Source organism: Aspergillus ochraceoroseus, assembly GCF_002846915.1.
Source record: "Aspergillus ochraceoroseus IBT 24754 chromosome Unknown P175scaffold_1, whole genome shotgun sequence".
Classification (NCBI taxonomy): domain Eukaryota; kingdom Fungi; phylum Ascomycota; class Eurotiomycetes; order Eurotiales; family Aspergillaceae; genus Aspergillus; species Aspergillus ochraceoroseus.
In genome coordinates, this window is record NW_024468476.1 from 2,202,298 (window position 1) to 2,214,721 (window position 12,424).

General features: G+C 49.3%; 6 protein-coding genes across 6 annotated transcripts; 4 read left to right on the forward strand and 2 right to left on the reverse strand.

Moving 5' to 3' along the window:
• Window positions 1–357: 357 nt before the first annotated feature.
• P175DRAFT_0527866 (uncharacterized protein) lies at window positions 358–741 on the forward strand (the record flags this gene model as incomplete). Its single annotated transcript, XM_040899565.1, has 2 exons — window positions 358–488; window positions 540–741. 2 exons carry the CDS (start codon window positions 358–360, stop codon window positions 739–741), a joined length of 333 nt encoding a protein of 110 aa, XP_040755788.1.
• Window positions 742–995: 254 nt separating this feature from the next.
• On the reverse strand, window positions 996–2,673 carry P175DRAFT_0506058 (putative salicylate hydroxylase; the record flags this gene model as incomplete). The annotated part of the gene is made up of 7 exons (XM_040898162.1): window positions 996–1,039; window positions 1,118–1,449; window positions 1,514–2,252; window positions 2,306–2,363; window positions 2,423–2,499; window positions 2,553–2,557; window positions 2,627–2,673. The coding sequence occupies 7 exons, from the start codon at window positions 2,671–2,673 to the stop codon at window positions 996–998; spliced, it is 1,302 nt and encodes a 433-aa protein (XP_040755789.1).
• Window positions 2,674–4,294: 1,621 nt separating this feature from the next.
• Window positions 4,295–4,641, forward strand: P175DRAFT_034144 (uncharacterized protein). Its single transcript, XM_040892883.1, has one exon. It carries the CDS (start codon window positions 4,340–4,342, stop codon window positions 4,547–4,549), a length of 210 nt encoding a protein of 69 aa, XP_040755790.1. The 5' UTR covers window positions 4,295–4,339; the 3' UTR covers window positions 4,550–4,641.
• Window positions 4,642–4,733: 92 nt separating this feature from the next.
• On the reverse strand, window positions 4,734–6,182 carry P175DRAFT_0489521 (uncharacterized protein; the record flags this gene model as incomplete). The annotated part of the gene is made up of 2 exons (XM_040895741.1): window positions 4,734–6,065; window positions 6,126–6,182. The coding sequence occupies 2 exons, from the start codon at window positions 6,180–6,182 to the stop codon at window positions 4,734–4,736; spliced, it is 1,389 nt and encodes a 462-aa protein (XP_040755791.1).
• Window positions 6,183–7,566: 1,384 nt separating this feature from the next.
• On the forward strand, window positions 7,567–11,432 carry P175DRAFT_0497532 (glutamine amidotransferase subunit DUG2; the record flags this gene model as incomplete). Its single annotated transcript, XM_040896305.1, has 8 exons — window positions 7,567–7,620; window positions 7,709–7,746; window positions 8,117–8,340; window positions 8,404–8,529; window positions 8,585–8,716; window positions 8,786–9,340; window positions 9,392–9,578; window positions 9,637–11,432. Coding segments are annotated over 8 exons (3,055 nt in total), but the record flags the coding sequence as incomplete, so codon positions are not given.
• A 412-nt stretch (window positions 11,433–11,844) lies between these two features.
• Window positions 11,845–12,416, forward strand: P175DRAFT_0553682 (uncharacterized protein). Its single transcript, XM_040900503.1, has 2 exons — window positions 11,845–11,954; window positions 12,025–12,416. The coding sequence occupies exons 1-2, from the start codon at window positions 11,901–11,903 to the stop codon at window positions 12,217–12,219; spliced, it is 249 nt and encodes an 82-aa protein (XP_040755793.1). The 5' UTR covers window positions 11,845–11,900; the 3' UTR covers window positions 12,220–12,416.
• The last annotated feature ends 8 nt before the right edge of the window (window positions 12,417–12,424 follow it).

A 12,424-nucleotide genomic window follows, 5' to 3' on the forward strand; every position in this document is an offset into this window, starting at 1 on the left:
TGGGCGGGAGAGTGCGGATTTCGGGGCCACTAAAGGAGCTGAAAGCGGTTTGGCGGATGAGTCCAACGATAAAGCTGAAGAAGAAGAAGAGCAGTATTGAGATGAACCCTCTGACAGGTTCTAGTTCTATTTCTCTTGTTTAGATGAATAAATCCATCTACCTATACCTACGGAGTACTATGTATAATATAATATAGGGGTGAGTTGACTCTCTCTCTCATCAAAATCATCAATCAGTCCGATACCGGGGAACATCCAAATGCATCGAGATAAAGAGCGGTCTGAATCCATACTTGGTAGGTCGTACCTCTCTCAACTCTCAACTCACAATCGACTGAGATACTAATAAATTTAACCATGGCAACTAGAGAGATTTCCGACCTCGAGGTTAAAGCTACTTTACTCCTGCCCAGATCCCCCCCGCAGGGACAGCAGCCGATCCGCAATCTGACGCATCGCCAATTCCGAAACTGTTCCAACCCCTCACTGTGAGAGGGATCACATAAGCTGCTAGTCGGCACTGTGGGAATGATTGACAGTGGCCATCTAGCGAATTCATTGCTGGAGACGGATGGACTCGATATTGTTCTCGTTGGTCGCGGATTCCAGAAAACCCCGGGCTTGGTCTGGACCTTTGCCGATGAGCTAGGAGTAGAGATCTCCATGGCAAATCAGATACGATGGGGGTTTTCTCATCGCGGTGGTGGGCCATTCCTAAGAAAGAGGACCGGAAAGATTTAGATGTAATCGACTCTGAATCAATTTGGCTGCTCACATGAGGGCCCGTCTAGCAAACGGGAGCGTATTCTAAAAGGATTGCGAGTGACATCCATTTCGCTATTCTTGAAACGCGTGGGTTTGTATCTTCGGAAATTATCGCTGTCGGGCAGGCGAGCTGAGTTGTATACAAAACCATCAACTCATGTATTCAGGTCTATATCTAAGTCAAGGTAGAGTGTTTACAATATAAAATGGTTGCAATGTTAAGAACCACATTAAAGACGGTGGCGGACATCCGAGAACGATTTACCTCGTAGTTCTGCAGTCAGAAAAAAAATACACAGGGTCAGTGCTGCTGATTCCTCTACAACGCACTCACTCGGAACACACGACTTACCGTTCAACATCTTCAACGCTACTTTTTCCGCATCCCACCCCCACAGAAATTCTTGTGTCTCTCGATCTGACCATTTATCCGGGTTCGAACCTTCTTTTGTCGAAGCACGAAATTGCTCATCTCGCGCTTGCTGCTCGGGCCCGTCTGGAAGATGTAGCGTGGTACGGTTGGTAGTCCCTGACTGCTGCACGGTCTCTGCGCGTTGCTTGCGAGACTTCTCATAAGCTTGTAGCGCAAGAGGAATTTCCCTCTTTGATGTGATTTCAGACAGCAAAACACCCAAGGCTGCAGCATCTTCCACGGCTTGGGCGGCACCTTGGGCAACATATGGACTGTTATGACAAGCGTGAGTTGGGGAATTCTCAACAGGACCCAAATTGGTCCAAAAGAACTTACAGCATAGGGTGACAGGCGTCTCCAATTAGCGCTACGGACCCTCTTATCCACGTCTTCAAGGGGGCATGCGAACAAAGCTTCCATTCTAGAACCTCATCATCGGGAACGAGATTGATCAGCTTCGTGACGATCGGGTCCCATCCCTTATAATCGTCAATCATCCTTTTCTTCGAGCCTTTGGTGGTCCAAGACTCCTCGATTCCGTGTCGATCAGGGTGAAGAAGAACTACGTTGTACAATTCGTGGTTTCGAATGGGATACGCCATCAGATGGCGATCGGGCCCTAGCCAGCGGGTAGCCTCCGGTTCTGAAATCAGCTTCTTCAGCTCGGGGTCTTGCTCCATGATACTGCGGGGCAATATGATCCGGTAAGCCGCATCTCCCGTTGCTATCGGCTTGGACGCATCTTTGCCTAGTAGGTGATCGCGGATTCTCGATTTGATGCCATCGGCTGCAATCACGATGTCTCCCTGCACAACGGTGCCGTTGGTCAATGCCACTGAAGCTGAGCTGAAATCAACGTCCGTAACGTGCGAGTCTACATGCAATTCCACATTTTTCAGCGTCAGCGCCCGTTCGATTAGTGCATTGTGAAGATCTGCGCGATGAATGACCATCGGCTGTCCGTGTTTCTTGTTCACGGGCATAGTCCCGAGGAGACTGCCGTCCTGCCACCGTCGAATGTGGATATACTCTAGTGCAACGTCTTTAGAGTGTATTAACGGCGAGACGCCCCATCCTAGATATGTCAGACCAATCCTCCGCAATATAGACGAGTTTTAAAAAGCTTACGGTCAAAGAGCCTTAGCATGTTTGGAGAGCCTTGAATACCAGCGCCAACTTCCATAAGCTGCATGCTCAAGTCAATAATGATCTTTCTCTGGTCTTGAGTAACGGGCCAACCTGTACTTTTGGGGCTGACTCTAGTATCGTGACGGTATGCCCTCGCAAGCCTAGGGTGAGAGCGGCAGCCATTCCACCAATTCCTACATTGATCAGACTGACATTTCTGGTCGAAGAGCAAAACCGTGAAACGTACCCGCACTACGAAATCCACGTTAGTTCTCATGCCTAGCAGTCTGCAAGAGTGGCTGGCGCCATTGGCGCACTTACCCAACAACAATCACCTTCAAGGGCGTCTTTGCCTCGGTGATTACCATGATGAACGGCTCAGCTAGATGACAAGCTAATGGTCGAATCGCAAACCTCTAGATCAGGACCTGTAGCAATGAGGCTTATATGTGATGAACGCAGTTTACCGTCTGCCTGGGTAACAAGGTTCGAAGGTTCGATTTGATGTCAACGATTTAGGCCCAGTGGACTCAAGAACAGCTCTACCAACCTCCGGGCCATGGGAGGATGTTTGAATAATTATATTGGAGTTCATACTCTGGGAAAACGGCAAAACACTAACAATCCTCGGAGTTATCCTCCTTCCCTACAAAATCCTCGGAGTTATCCACCTCCCCTACACAATCAACTCGCGAAAGAAGGCAGACAATGAGTATATGGCGAAGGCCTTACCCCCCCCCCCCCCCCCCTAGCTGGTCTTATCGGACGAATCTGAAGAAGGTGAAAAAGCAACCTGCACGGAGGGGCTACTTCTTCCCACGCCAACCTCTCCTGAGACAAGGTGGTAGTTATCTCTAGCAAATAACCAATGCCACAGCCGCCACAAATCCAACGGAGCCTTCTTTGTTGCACCTGCTCTACATTCTTCCTGCGGGATAGATAGATCTGGGGAATCGAATGATATATATATATATATATATATATATATATCGATTCGCACTACACTCGACATGGGAATAGCCGATCATCGGGAAATTATCAAGAAAAAAAAAAAAAACACAAATAAACTCCTTGGGATACCAACAACAATAGCATAGACAGGGCCGATCAGAAATAGCATCCTCCCGTGTTAATCCCAGCTACACAATGCAATGTCTCCACATACCTCTACCCCCAATCACCAATCTACTTTCGGACTTTCCCTTCCCTGCGGAGTATCCCAGGGATGAACTCCGAATACCTACATATATCCACGCAAACTAGATAGATAGATAGGTAGGGATCTAGCCGTTAAGATCAACCGTGCATTACATTACATTACATTACACACAGACTCCAGAGCTTTACCGGAGTATGCATCCATCCTCGGTAGTTATCATATACTAGTACGTATGTATATACGGAGCACCGGAGCAGAGCCGGGTAACTATACGGAGTGACTGTATAACATTCTCTCTCATAACTTAATTGACACCTCCCGGGACTCGGGACTCGGGACTCGATGCACCCAGGTACCTGAGCTGCGGCTCGGAAGCTTTTCCAGAGCACACAAGTATCAGGGATTTACTCAGTACAGGGAAGGGGGATCGGCATAGCCTTGTTCATGGGTCGAGCATGCGTGCATGCAGGCATGCATGTATGTATGCATTCTTGTTTACTTCCACCAGTTAGGAACTCTAGGTCTACTACTAAGGGGGAGGGATTATATGTGCCACGGAGTACATGCACATATATATATATATATATTCATTGGCACAGTCAAGGTTCTCTCTTCTTACCCGTTGGATAACTCACTAACTAGTTAGTTAGGTACTCTGTGATCATAACCGTAGTGAAATCTACTACCATGCCGCTATCTAGTATAGTTAGTTATAGCTATAGCTAGTTATAGGGTGTCTTTCGCTCCTTCATAAATGATATAGTATCCCCACCATGAAATACATCCCACCTTTACTGGGATTTACATTTCCAGGGATGTAATCGGGAAGCTATGAATATGAATATAGATAGAATTCAAAACTTTTCCGAGTGTAAATGCGACTGCTATATATGCACCTATGTATATGCCATGTATATGTATGTGTATGTGTATGTATGTATGTATGTATGTATGTATGTATGTATGTGGTCATCAAATATGACTTGAAAGGAGTGGATAATTCCAACGCCAAAACTATGCAAAATGAATGCAAACGCCCCGTGAAATGTTTACATAGAGAGAGAGAGAGAGAGAAAAGGGAATGAATAAAAAAATTGGAGAGTGCGTTTATCAATCAAACAAAGCCCTTGGCCGGCAATCTGAACGGGTGCGAATCATAGCTCGTGAATGCGTGAAAACATATACAACGTGTCGTGTCAGGTCTGGTATACCTATATATATATACAATAGAAATCACATGCAGGGGTGGGTTGGCGGAATGTGGGATATTCAGGCCAAGAACATCAAGCGTAGTCGACTCGGCTTCTTTTTGTCTTTCGACTTCCTGTCTTTATCTGAATATTGAGAGCCAACTGAGGAGAATGCCTTCGATGGCGCTTTCGATGGCGCTTTCGAAGGTGGCTTACGTGAACTTCTCGAGAAGATCGATCCCGGTTTTGTTTCTGCTTTGGGGGGAGCGTGGCTGGCCCGAGAACCCCGGGAGCGACGTGGACGGTGTGCCGAGGCTCTGGACTCATCGTCGTCGAATTTGAAACGAGGATCTCGCGAGAGTCGTGCCGTAGTTATATCAATGCCGGACATCATCGCGGCCGTCGGGGTTATGAATTCTCCATCCACGGAGGTTCCGAGGCTCTCGGCCTCGACGTCTGCCACACCGCGTCGCCACATCTCGACCGAGCCCAGGCAGTCTGTGTTAAATTCGATCATATCGTCCATTTGCTCAGGCTCCTCGCCTCCTGGGGCTTTCGCGCCTTCATTGGTGGTATTGGTGATGGTATTGCTGGCTGAGGATTGGATTTGCTTGATGATCTTGTAGCCACCAAACATGACGATCGTAACGCCGAGACCGACTCCAGCAGCGATGAGGAATTGAGGACTGGCGAGTAAGCTAAAGACGGCGGGGGCTGCGGCTTTGAGTGTAGACAGCGCCGATGGAGCCAGCTTGGTGACCAGATTGCTGATCTCCGCGAGGGTAAGTGCAACAGCCGCCATTGCATCCGGGTTCTTCTGGAGATGGCCGATGGTAGCCGTCGCGCTGTGGTGCAAGCAGTTGGCTTCCTCCAACAGCCACTGGGTGCGGTCGACGAGGTTATTCAACTCGGGATCTTCGATATTCTGGAGTTGTTGTTCTTGTCCATGTGACGGCTGCCTGGTCAATTCGGAGGGGTGATAGTCACCGTACGCTAGGTGCATGTCGATATCGGCATCGGATTTGGACCGCGCGGCGGCGGGTCGGACATCGGGTTGCCGAACCATGAGATCCTGATCAGTATGACGTCTGATCATTTCCGATTGAGGTGCATAGGCAGATGCTGCACGGGGTGCCGCCGAATGCAGGTCCTGCTCATAGACAGACCCGCTACGGGAGTGGTGATGCGAATGGTGTCTGCGGGTGGAGTGATGTCGCGAATGGCTTCTCCGGGAGGAGGCCACTGACGGGGAATCATCAATTGTATAGTTCTGCAACGCTCTCAGTGTTTCCCTCTCTGCGATCTTCTCCGCAATTTTCGCATTCCGTTCGGATTGAACCTGTGCTTTGCGGTCACGGTACGCATTCTTGGCGTGGCTGAAAACACCGAATAAATGCTTGCTCTGTGGTCGCTATTAATTAAAATCCAGAGTCGCAATGCAATTGAAAGGCAGAATATGTCAGATACGCACCGTGCTGACGACTTGACCGGACTTGTCAATCACTGCAATCGTCTCACCGAAGGGCATGGTGATTTGATGATTTTCTTTGCGAAGAGATAAACGAGATTGGAGGGGGAGGGGTGTAAACGATCACAACTAGTCAAGGGACCTGGCCTGGAGATTCGAACCCGACCACACGATGCTCAGATGACGGGGAGCATTGGATAAGGGATCAATGATGGGGATGAAGCCGCTTGAATAGGCGCAAGACGAGCGGTGTAGTGAAAACAGACGGACAGGGGTTGTAAATATCGAGATGGGTCCAGGTGGAGAAATGACGCTGATCTCCCAGCACACTTGCCGCGTGTCGGTCTGGATCTCGAGATGGAGGAGGGAAATTGGATAGATATGATGTAAAAAGAGCCCAGGAACCCAGTGCAACAAAAGCTCCTTGAAATAGAGATGCCTGAAGGTAGAGCTGTGCCAGATGCCGCTGAGGCCGAAAATATATACAGCTCGGGACGGGGGGAATTTGACCACAAGTAGTACTCCGTATGCACGATGATAGCCACGCCACGATGCGTCTCAAACTTTGACGAAGAGGCAGCGAAAGAGAAATCGAGCCGAAGAAAATTTTTCAAAAAGGAGGGGGCTGGGAAGGGATCCAGGCGCCTAAAAATGGCACGAAGCAGCGAACAGGAGGTTGTTCCGGGTAGGACAAAGTAAGTGTATCGTACCTAGTAGGTAGGGACGTGGAAGACAACAAAACGGCGCTTGACTGGCTGTCAGGATGATAGTCGATTCCATCTCGTGTGTTGGCTTACTCCAGCACGATCGCATCCTGAGGGCGCACGATTGGTTCGGTGATGCTTGGGTAGCGATGGAGGTTGGATTTGGGTAGAATGCACCATAGGAGGTCCAGTTCATTCGTGGCCAAGTGACGAGGAGAAGATTTCAGACGAGAGCCTGATGATTACATTTCTTTCAGTTGGTTGAGTCTGGAGCACGGAGTTGTGTTGTAAGAATAGAAAAATGGCGGTGATGCTAAAGATTCTGATTGGCTGTATAGAACACCGCCACTGTGGCTAGGGAAGACAGTCACGGGAAACCAACTTTTTACTTCTCTACTCTACCCACCTAAGTACCTAGGTACTCTCTAGGTACTTCAAGAAATACAATTATGGGATTAGGGATCGGATTTCTAAAGTGGTATGACAAAGAAAACCTTCGGGGTTGATAAGTAAAAGGAATGCTGGCTGCAGAGCAACCCAAGCAGGTTACACGCATCTCACTTCTGTACACTATACTATGTATTTAGTTGGCAGATGCCCTGTCCTGTACCTGCAACAACATCCCACCTTCTCATTCCTCGATATAAAAGGGCCGTCAAGATCCGCATTTGAGAGGAATATACTTTAATCAGCTTGGTTTTCTTTTCCTTTCGATGGGATAAATAGAGCCGGTGCATCATCATGTCCCAATGCGCGGCAGACGCCTTGCTGGCCCGTTTACTATGGGAACCAAGGTGAGCCGGAAACCCATCTCCTATAATCTCTGTAATCAAACTCGAAAAGAGATCCGAAAAGAGATCCGAATAGGAGTTGACTGGACAGAGGAAATTGCTGTTGGAAGCATCCCGACCGAACGAGAGGTCAGTACGGAGTACATACATACAGTATACAGGCACCGCCACATCCCCTGCACATTCGCATTTCGCTGCCATTTTTCCTTCTCACCAAGGCAGATCACAACATGGTAGAGTTCTTGTATCGGTTTATGTACTGTAGAATTCTACTACGGGTCTTGATGTATTTTTTCTTACTCATTCGCAAAAAATCATCTCGTTGGCTGCCTGAGTCTGAATTTCTGTTGGGACAAACATCACGTGCCACCATACGGTCGTGGAGTCACTGGCCAACTTTCTTTCCGCTTGTCCTTTTCCTTTTTTGGTTTTGATAAGAATCAATATAATAAAAGACCAAGGACAAGAACATAGGCTGAGTCTTCAATGGAACACACAGTACTCGCCGATTCTGATAGTTCATCAGAAATTGATGATCAGACGAAAGCGTGGGAATCCGACCCGCCCTCACGGACACCACATCTCGCCCACAATGACACCAACAACCCGCCCGCCTATATCGAATGTGGCATTGGACATCGGGTCCAGGCTAGTAGGTCAGTGCTGGCCCTTGTAGTTGATGAGGATTGCGTTTTTGCTGGCTTGCAGGGCGGCCATATCGTAGTATGTGACGGAGCTGCTTCCCCCCGACGAACCAGAACAAGAGAATACTAACTCTTTTCGCAGGCGTGGTCTCTTGAAACTTATGATCTGGTTCTCTCGGTACATGCTCACCAAGAGAGTGTGCTTGATCTGTACCTATCCGACGATAGGGATCTTCTCTTCTCCAGCGGCGGCGATTCGGTCGTCAATGTAGGGAGCTGTCCGGTCTTGACCTGCTGTTCGGATTGCAACTGACTGGCCATAGGTTTGGTCCACGAGGACCTTTGAACGACTTTATTCTATCCATTCCCATCATGATGTGGGTGATTTGTTCGCTGTAGCATACTCGTCGAGACTGAAGACTATCTACAGCGGCGGACAAAACACGAGTATCCAAGTGAGTGCATGGCCTTGACGACCTGTCATGACAATATGCTCCTAGTTCTATTTCCTGACCGCATACCAGTGGTGCAATATCTCCCAAACTGGTGCCGCATATACCCAACAGACTGCGGCCCAATTGTCCAAACGCACCCATCGGTTCTTTGACTCCCGGGGACCTGATGGCTCTCGTGCTCCCCGGCCAAACGGAGAGGATGGCCATTCCATCACGCACGGAGGCCAGGTTCTTACCTTCAGACGTGATCATCACAGGCTGTTTGCCCACCACGGGTATATTTACACCATGACTCTTGTTCGAGGCCTGCTTGAGTCCTCGCCCAACGATGAAGTCTTACTGACCGGAGCTGGTGATGGCGTTGTCAAGCTCTGGCGGTTGGAGCAAGACAAAGCGGATATGGTGCCAACCCAGATGGCAAAGCTCCAGAACGCTGATCCGGTGCTCTCCGTTGCCGTCGACGGGTCATTCCTCTACTGTGGGCTAGCTGGAGGCGCGCTAAACATCTGGAATTTGGATTCCCATCAATTGGTGAAGCGTATCACGGCACATACAGGAGATCTGTGGGCGGTAGATATCATTCACGGCATGGCAGTTTGTGGAGATTCAAACGGAATCGTCAAGGTACGAATAAGCCTAGGACTCTCTCTCGACCTTGCTAACTTACCTGACTAGAAATTCAACTCGCGTTTTGAAGAAGTCGGCAGTTGGACCGCCCATCAAGGCACTATGCTAGCGTCCGCTGCTGGTAAATACAAGGACCGCTACATTTATGTATCTGGCGGAAATGACAACACCCTCGGAATCTGGGATTTGATGGATGTGCACACTGCTGCGAATGAGTTGCCTGCGATCAACAACGGTATGAAAATAACGATTTAACTCGTCTAACTGCAGGGGGGTTTAATAACACATCATAGATGAAATGGTCAGCTCTCTGGCCAAACTGGTTGCGTTTAAGACTATATCGGCTAGTCCTAAATTTTCCGGCGAATGCAACCAAGGCGCGGCATTTCTTCGTCGACACTGTATCTACCTAGGGGCCAAGACAAAGCTTCTAACTACCGGGGAAGACACAAATCCGATTGTGTTTGCTCGCTTTTGTGCAACATCTCCCGATAAAGTCGACAAGACCATCCTGTTCTACGGTCATTACGATATTGTCGGTGCAGACGGCAATCAACAGAAGTGGAAGACTGATCCTTATCAATTAGCTTCCATAGATGGGTTCTTGTACGGTCGTGGTGTCTCTGACAATAAAGGTCCAATCCTCGCCGCCCTATACGCTGCGGCAGACCTAGCACGCCAGAAAACTCTTCGTTGTAACGTGGTTTTCCTGATCGAGGGAGAGGAAGAATCGGGCTCGCAGGGGTTCCACGAAACCGTCCGCAAGCACAAGCCCCAGATTGGACCTGTTGACTGGATTCTCCTGGCCAATAGCTACTGGCTAGACGATTACAACCCTTGTCTTACCTACGGTCTACGCGGTGTTGTGCATGCGAATCTGATCGTCACCAGTGACCACCCAGACCTTCACAGTGGTATTGACGGAAGTGCTCTGCTCGACGAACCGCTCAAGGACCTGACGATGCTTCTGGGCAGCCTAGTAGGACCCAAGGGCAAAATCAACCTTCCAGGTTTCCACGACCCAGTCCTCCCGCTAACCGACGCCGAGAGAGAGCGATACAGTATGATCGCTGAAATCCTCCTGCAACGACACCCCCAAATTAAAGACTCTGAGGCCCTAATCAACTCCTTGATGCACCGATGGCGCGAACCATCGCTCACAATCCACTCGGTGGAAGTTCCCGGAAACAGCAAATCCACCACAACCACCATCTCCCGCAAAGCCAAAGCTAGTCTTTCGATCCGCGTCGTCCCCAACCAAGAAGCCGACGATGTTGCAGCCGCCTTGACCCTGTACGCGCAAGAGCAATTCGACCGTCTCGAATCCCAAAACGACCTCACCGTCGAAATCACAGGCACCTCGGATCCCTGGCTCGGCGATCCAGATAACGAGATGTTTGAGACCCTATCCGAGGCCATCACGGCCGCCTGGACTCCAGATCAGCAATGCCAGAAACACCAGTATCCTCCTTTAGAGCGTCCCCTCACCGACCGCACACGCACCGCCAGCCCGCGAGGTACAAAAGACGGCCGCACCGGCGAACTCCGCCGTCCAGCCTCCGAGGATAGTCTTGCCTCGCACATCGACCGCATCATCATGTCCACCACCACCTCGTCCGCCGGGAAAGCCGCAGCGCGCAAACGTTCCAATCCCAGCATGACGGTCCCCACCTCATCCACACTCACCGGTCAAACAATAAAGCGTCTCGCAGAGGACTCGACGAATTCCTCGCCGCCCCCCGTCCCTGCTTCTTCTTCGACTCCCCTTTCTCCGTCTCCGTCTCCGTCTCCGTCTCTTTCTACGTCCGGGCCGGAAAAAGGCCGAGTTCGACCAATTTTCATTCGCGAGGGTGGCTCTATTCCAACCATCCGGTTCCTAGAGAAGGAGTTCTCGGCGCCAGCGGCCAATCTGCCGTGCGGACAGGCTAGTGACAATGCGCATTTGTACAATGAACGGTTGCGGGTGGAAAATCTGTATAAAAGCCGGGAGATATTTAGCTATGTGTTTTCGCGATTGCCAGAGAGAGTTTGATTAGTGTAGCTACTCTAGTCGGGGTTTTTTTTTTTTTTTTTTTTTTTTAAAGATAACTTATTGATATTATGATGTTTCATAAAACCCAAGACAACGATATGAATTGTCGCTGCTAATAAAGATATGTATAAACCTAGAATGGGTTAAGTGTCTACATTAGTATACTCTATGGATCAGCAAGCGAAGCACTGTATCCTACCGTAGAGAGATCAGCATACGACAGATGGGCTCCAACCCGGATTACAACCTTCGGATTCAGGAAGCTCGAGATGCTGCTACCACATACATAACTTGGTTTCATGTAATCTAGACCACACGCTGTGAGACCCATGATCTTTTGGTTACGTAGTTCGCTTGTTGTGTGACTTGGTTACATCATGTATACCTAACCCCCTTAGTTCTATCCCTACCTAACTATATATAACCAGGTAGTGATGATAAACAGAACATTCGCTCTCCAGAGGACAATCCACAATCCACAAAATTCAACCCCCAAAACCTTTGCCTGAAAACTGAACAAGCAAAATGCCTCGACATGAGATGACGAAATCCGACGCCTCCCGGATCCAATCCTCACAGGTAGGTAAAGCCCCCCCCTCTGCTGTCCTGTCCCGTCCCGTGGACCAATCTAAACAAAACATCTGTATAGGCGAAAGGCGCAGGCGATATGTCGTCGCAGGGCTTCGCGGCCCGGGCGCAGGCTGCCGGCGACCACTGGGCGAGTAGTTCCCAGCATACGAGCAGCAGCGGCGGCGGCTCGAATGAAAGCACTGGGGTTTCGAAGGATTCGTCTACGTCGCATTATAGCGGGACTGGTTCGGGTGAGAATAAACAACGGACATAGAGGAGGTTGTCTTTGTTAAACCCGGCTGTTTTCCCATGGAGAGAAGCTGGGTATTAGGGAGTGATGGGAAGCAAAAGAGTTATTGAAAAGTCAGAATGTCGTTTTTCTTTTCATAGTATTTGACTGTTGTGGTTTCTTCACAGGTACTTTTTAATCTTCGTAGCTTTACACAACGGGATATATACCATACCGGTCTTATGATTGC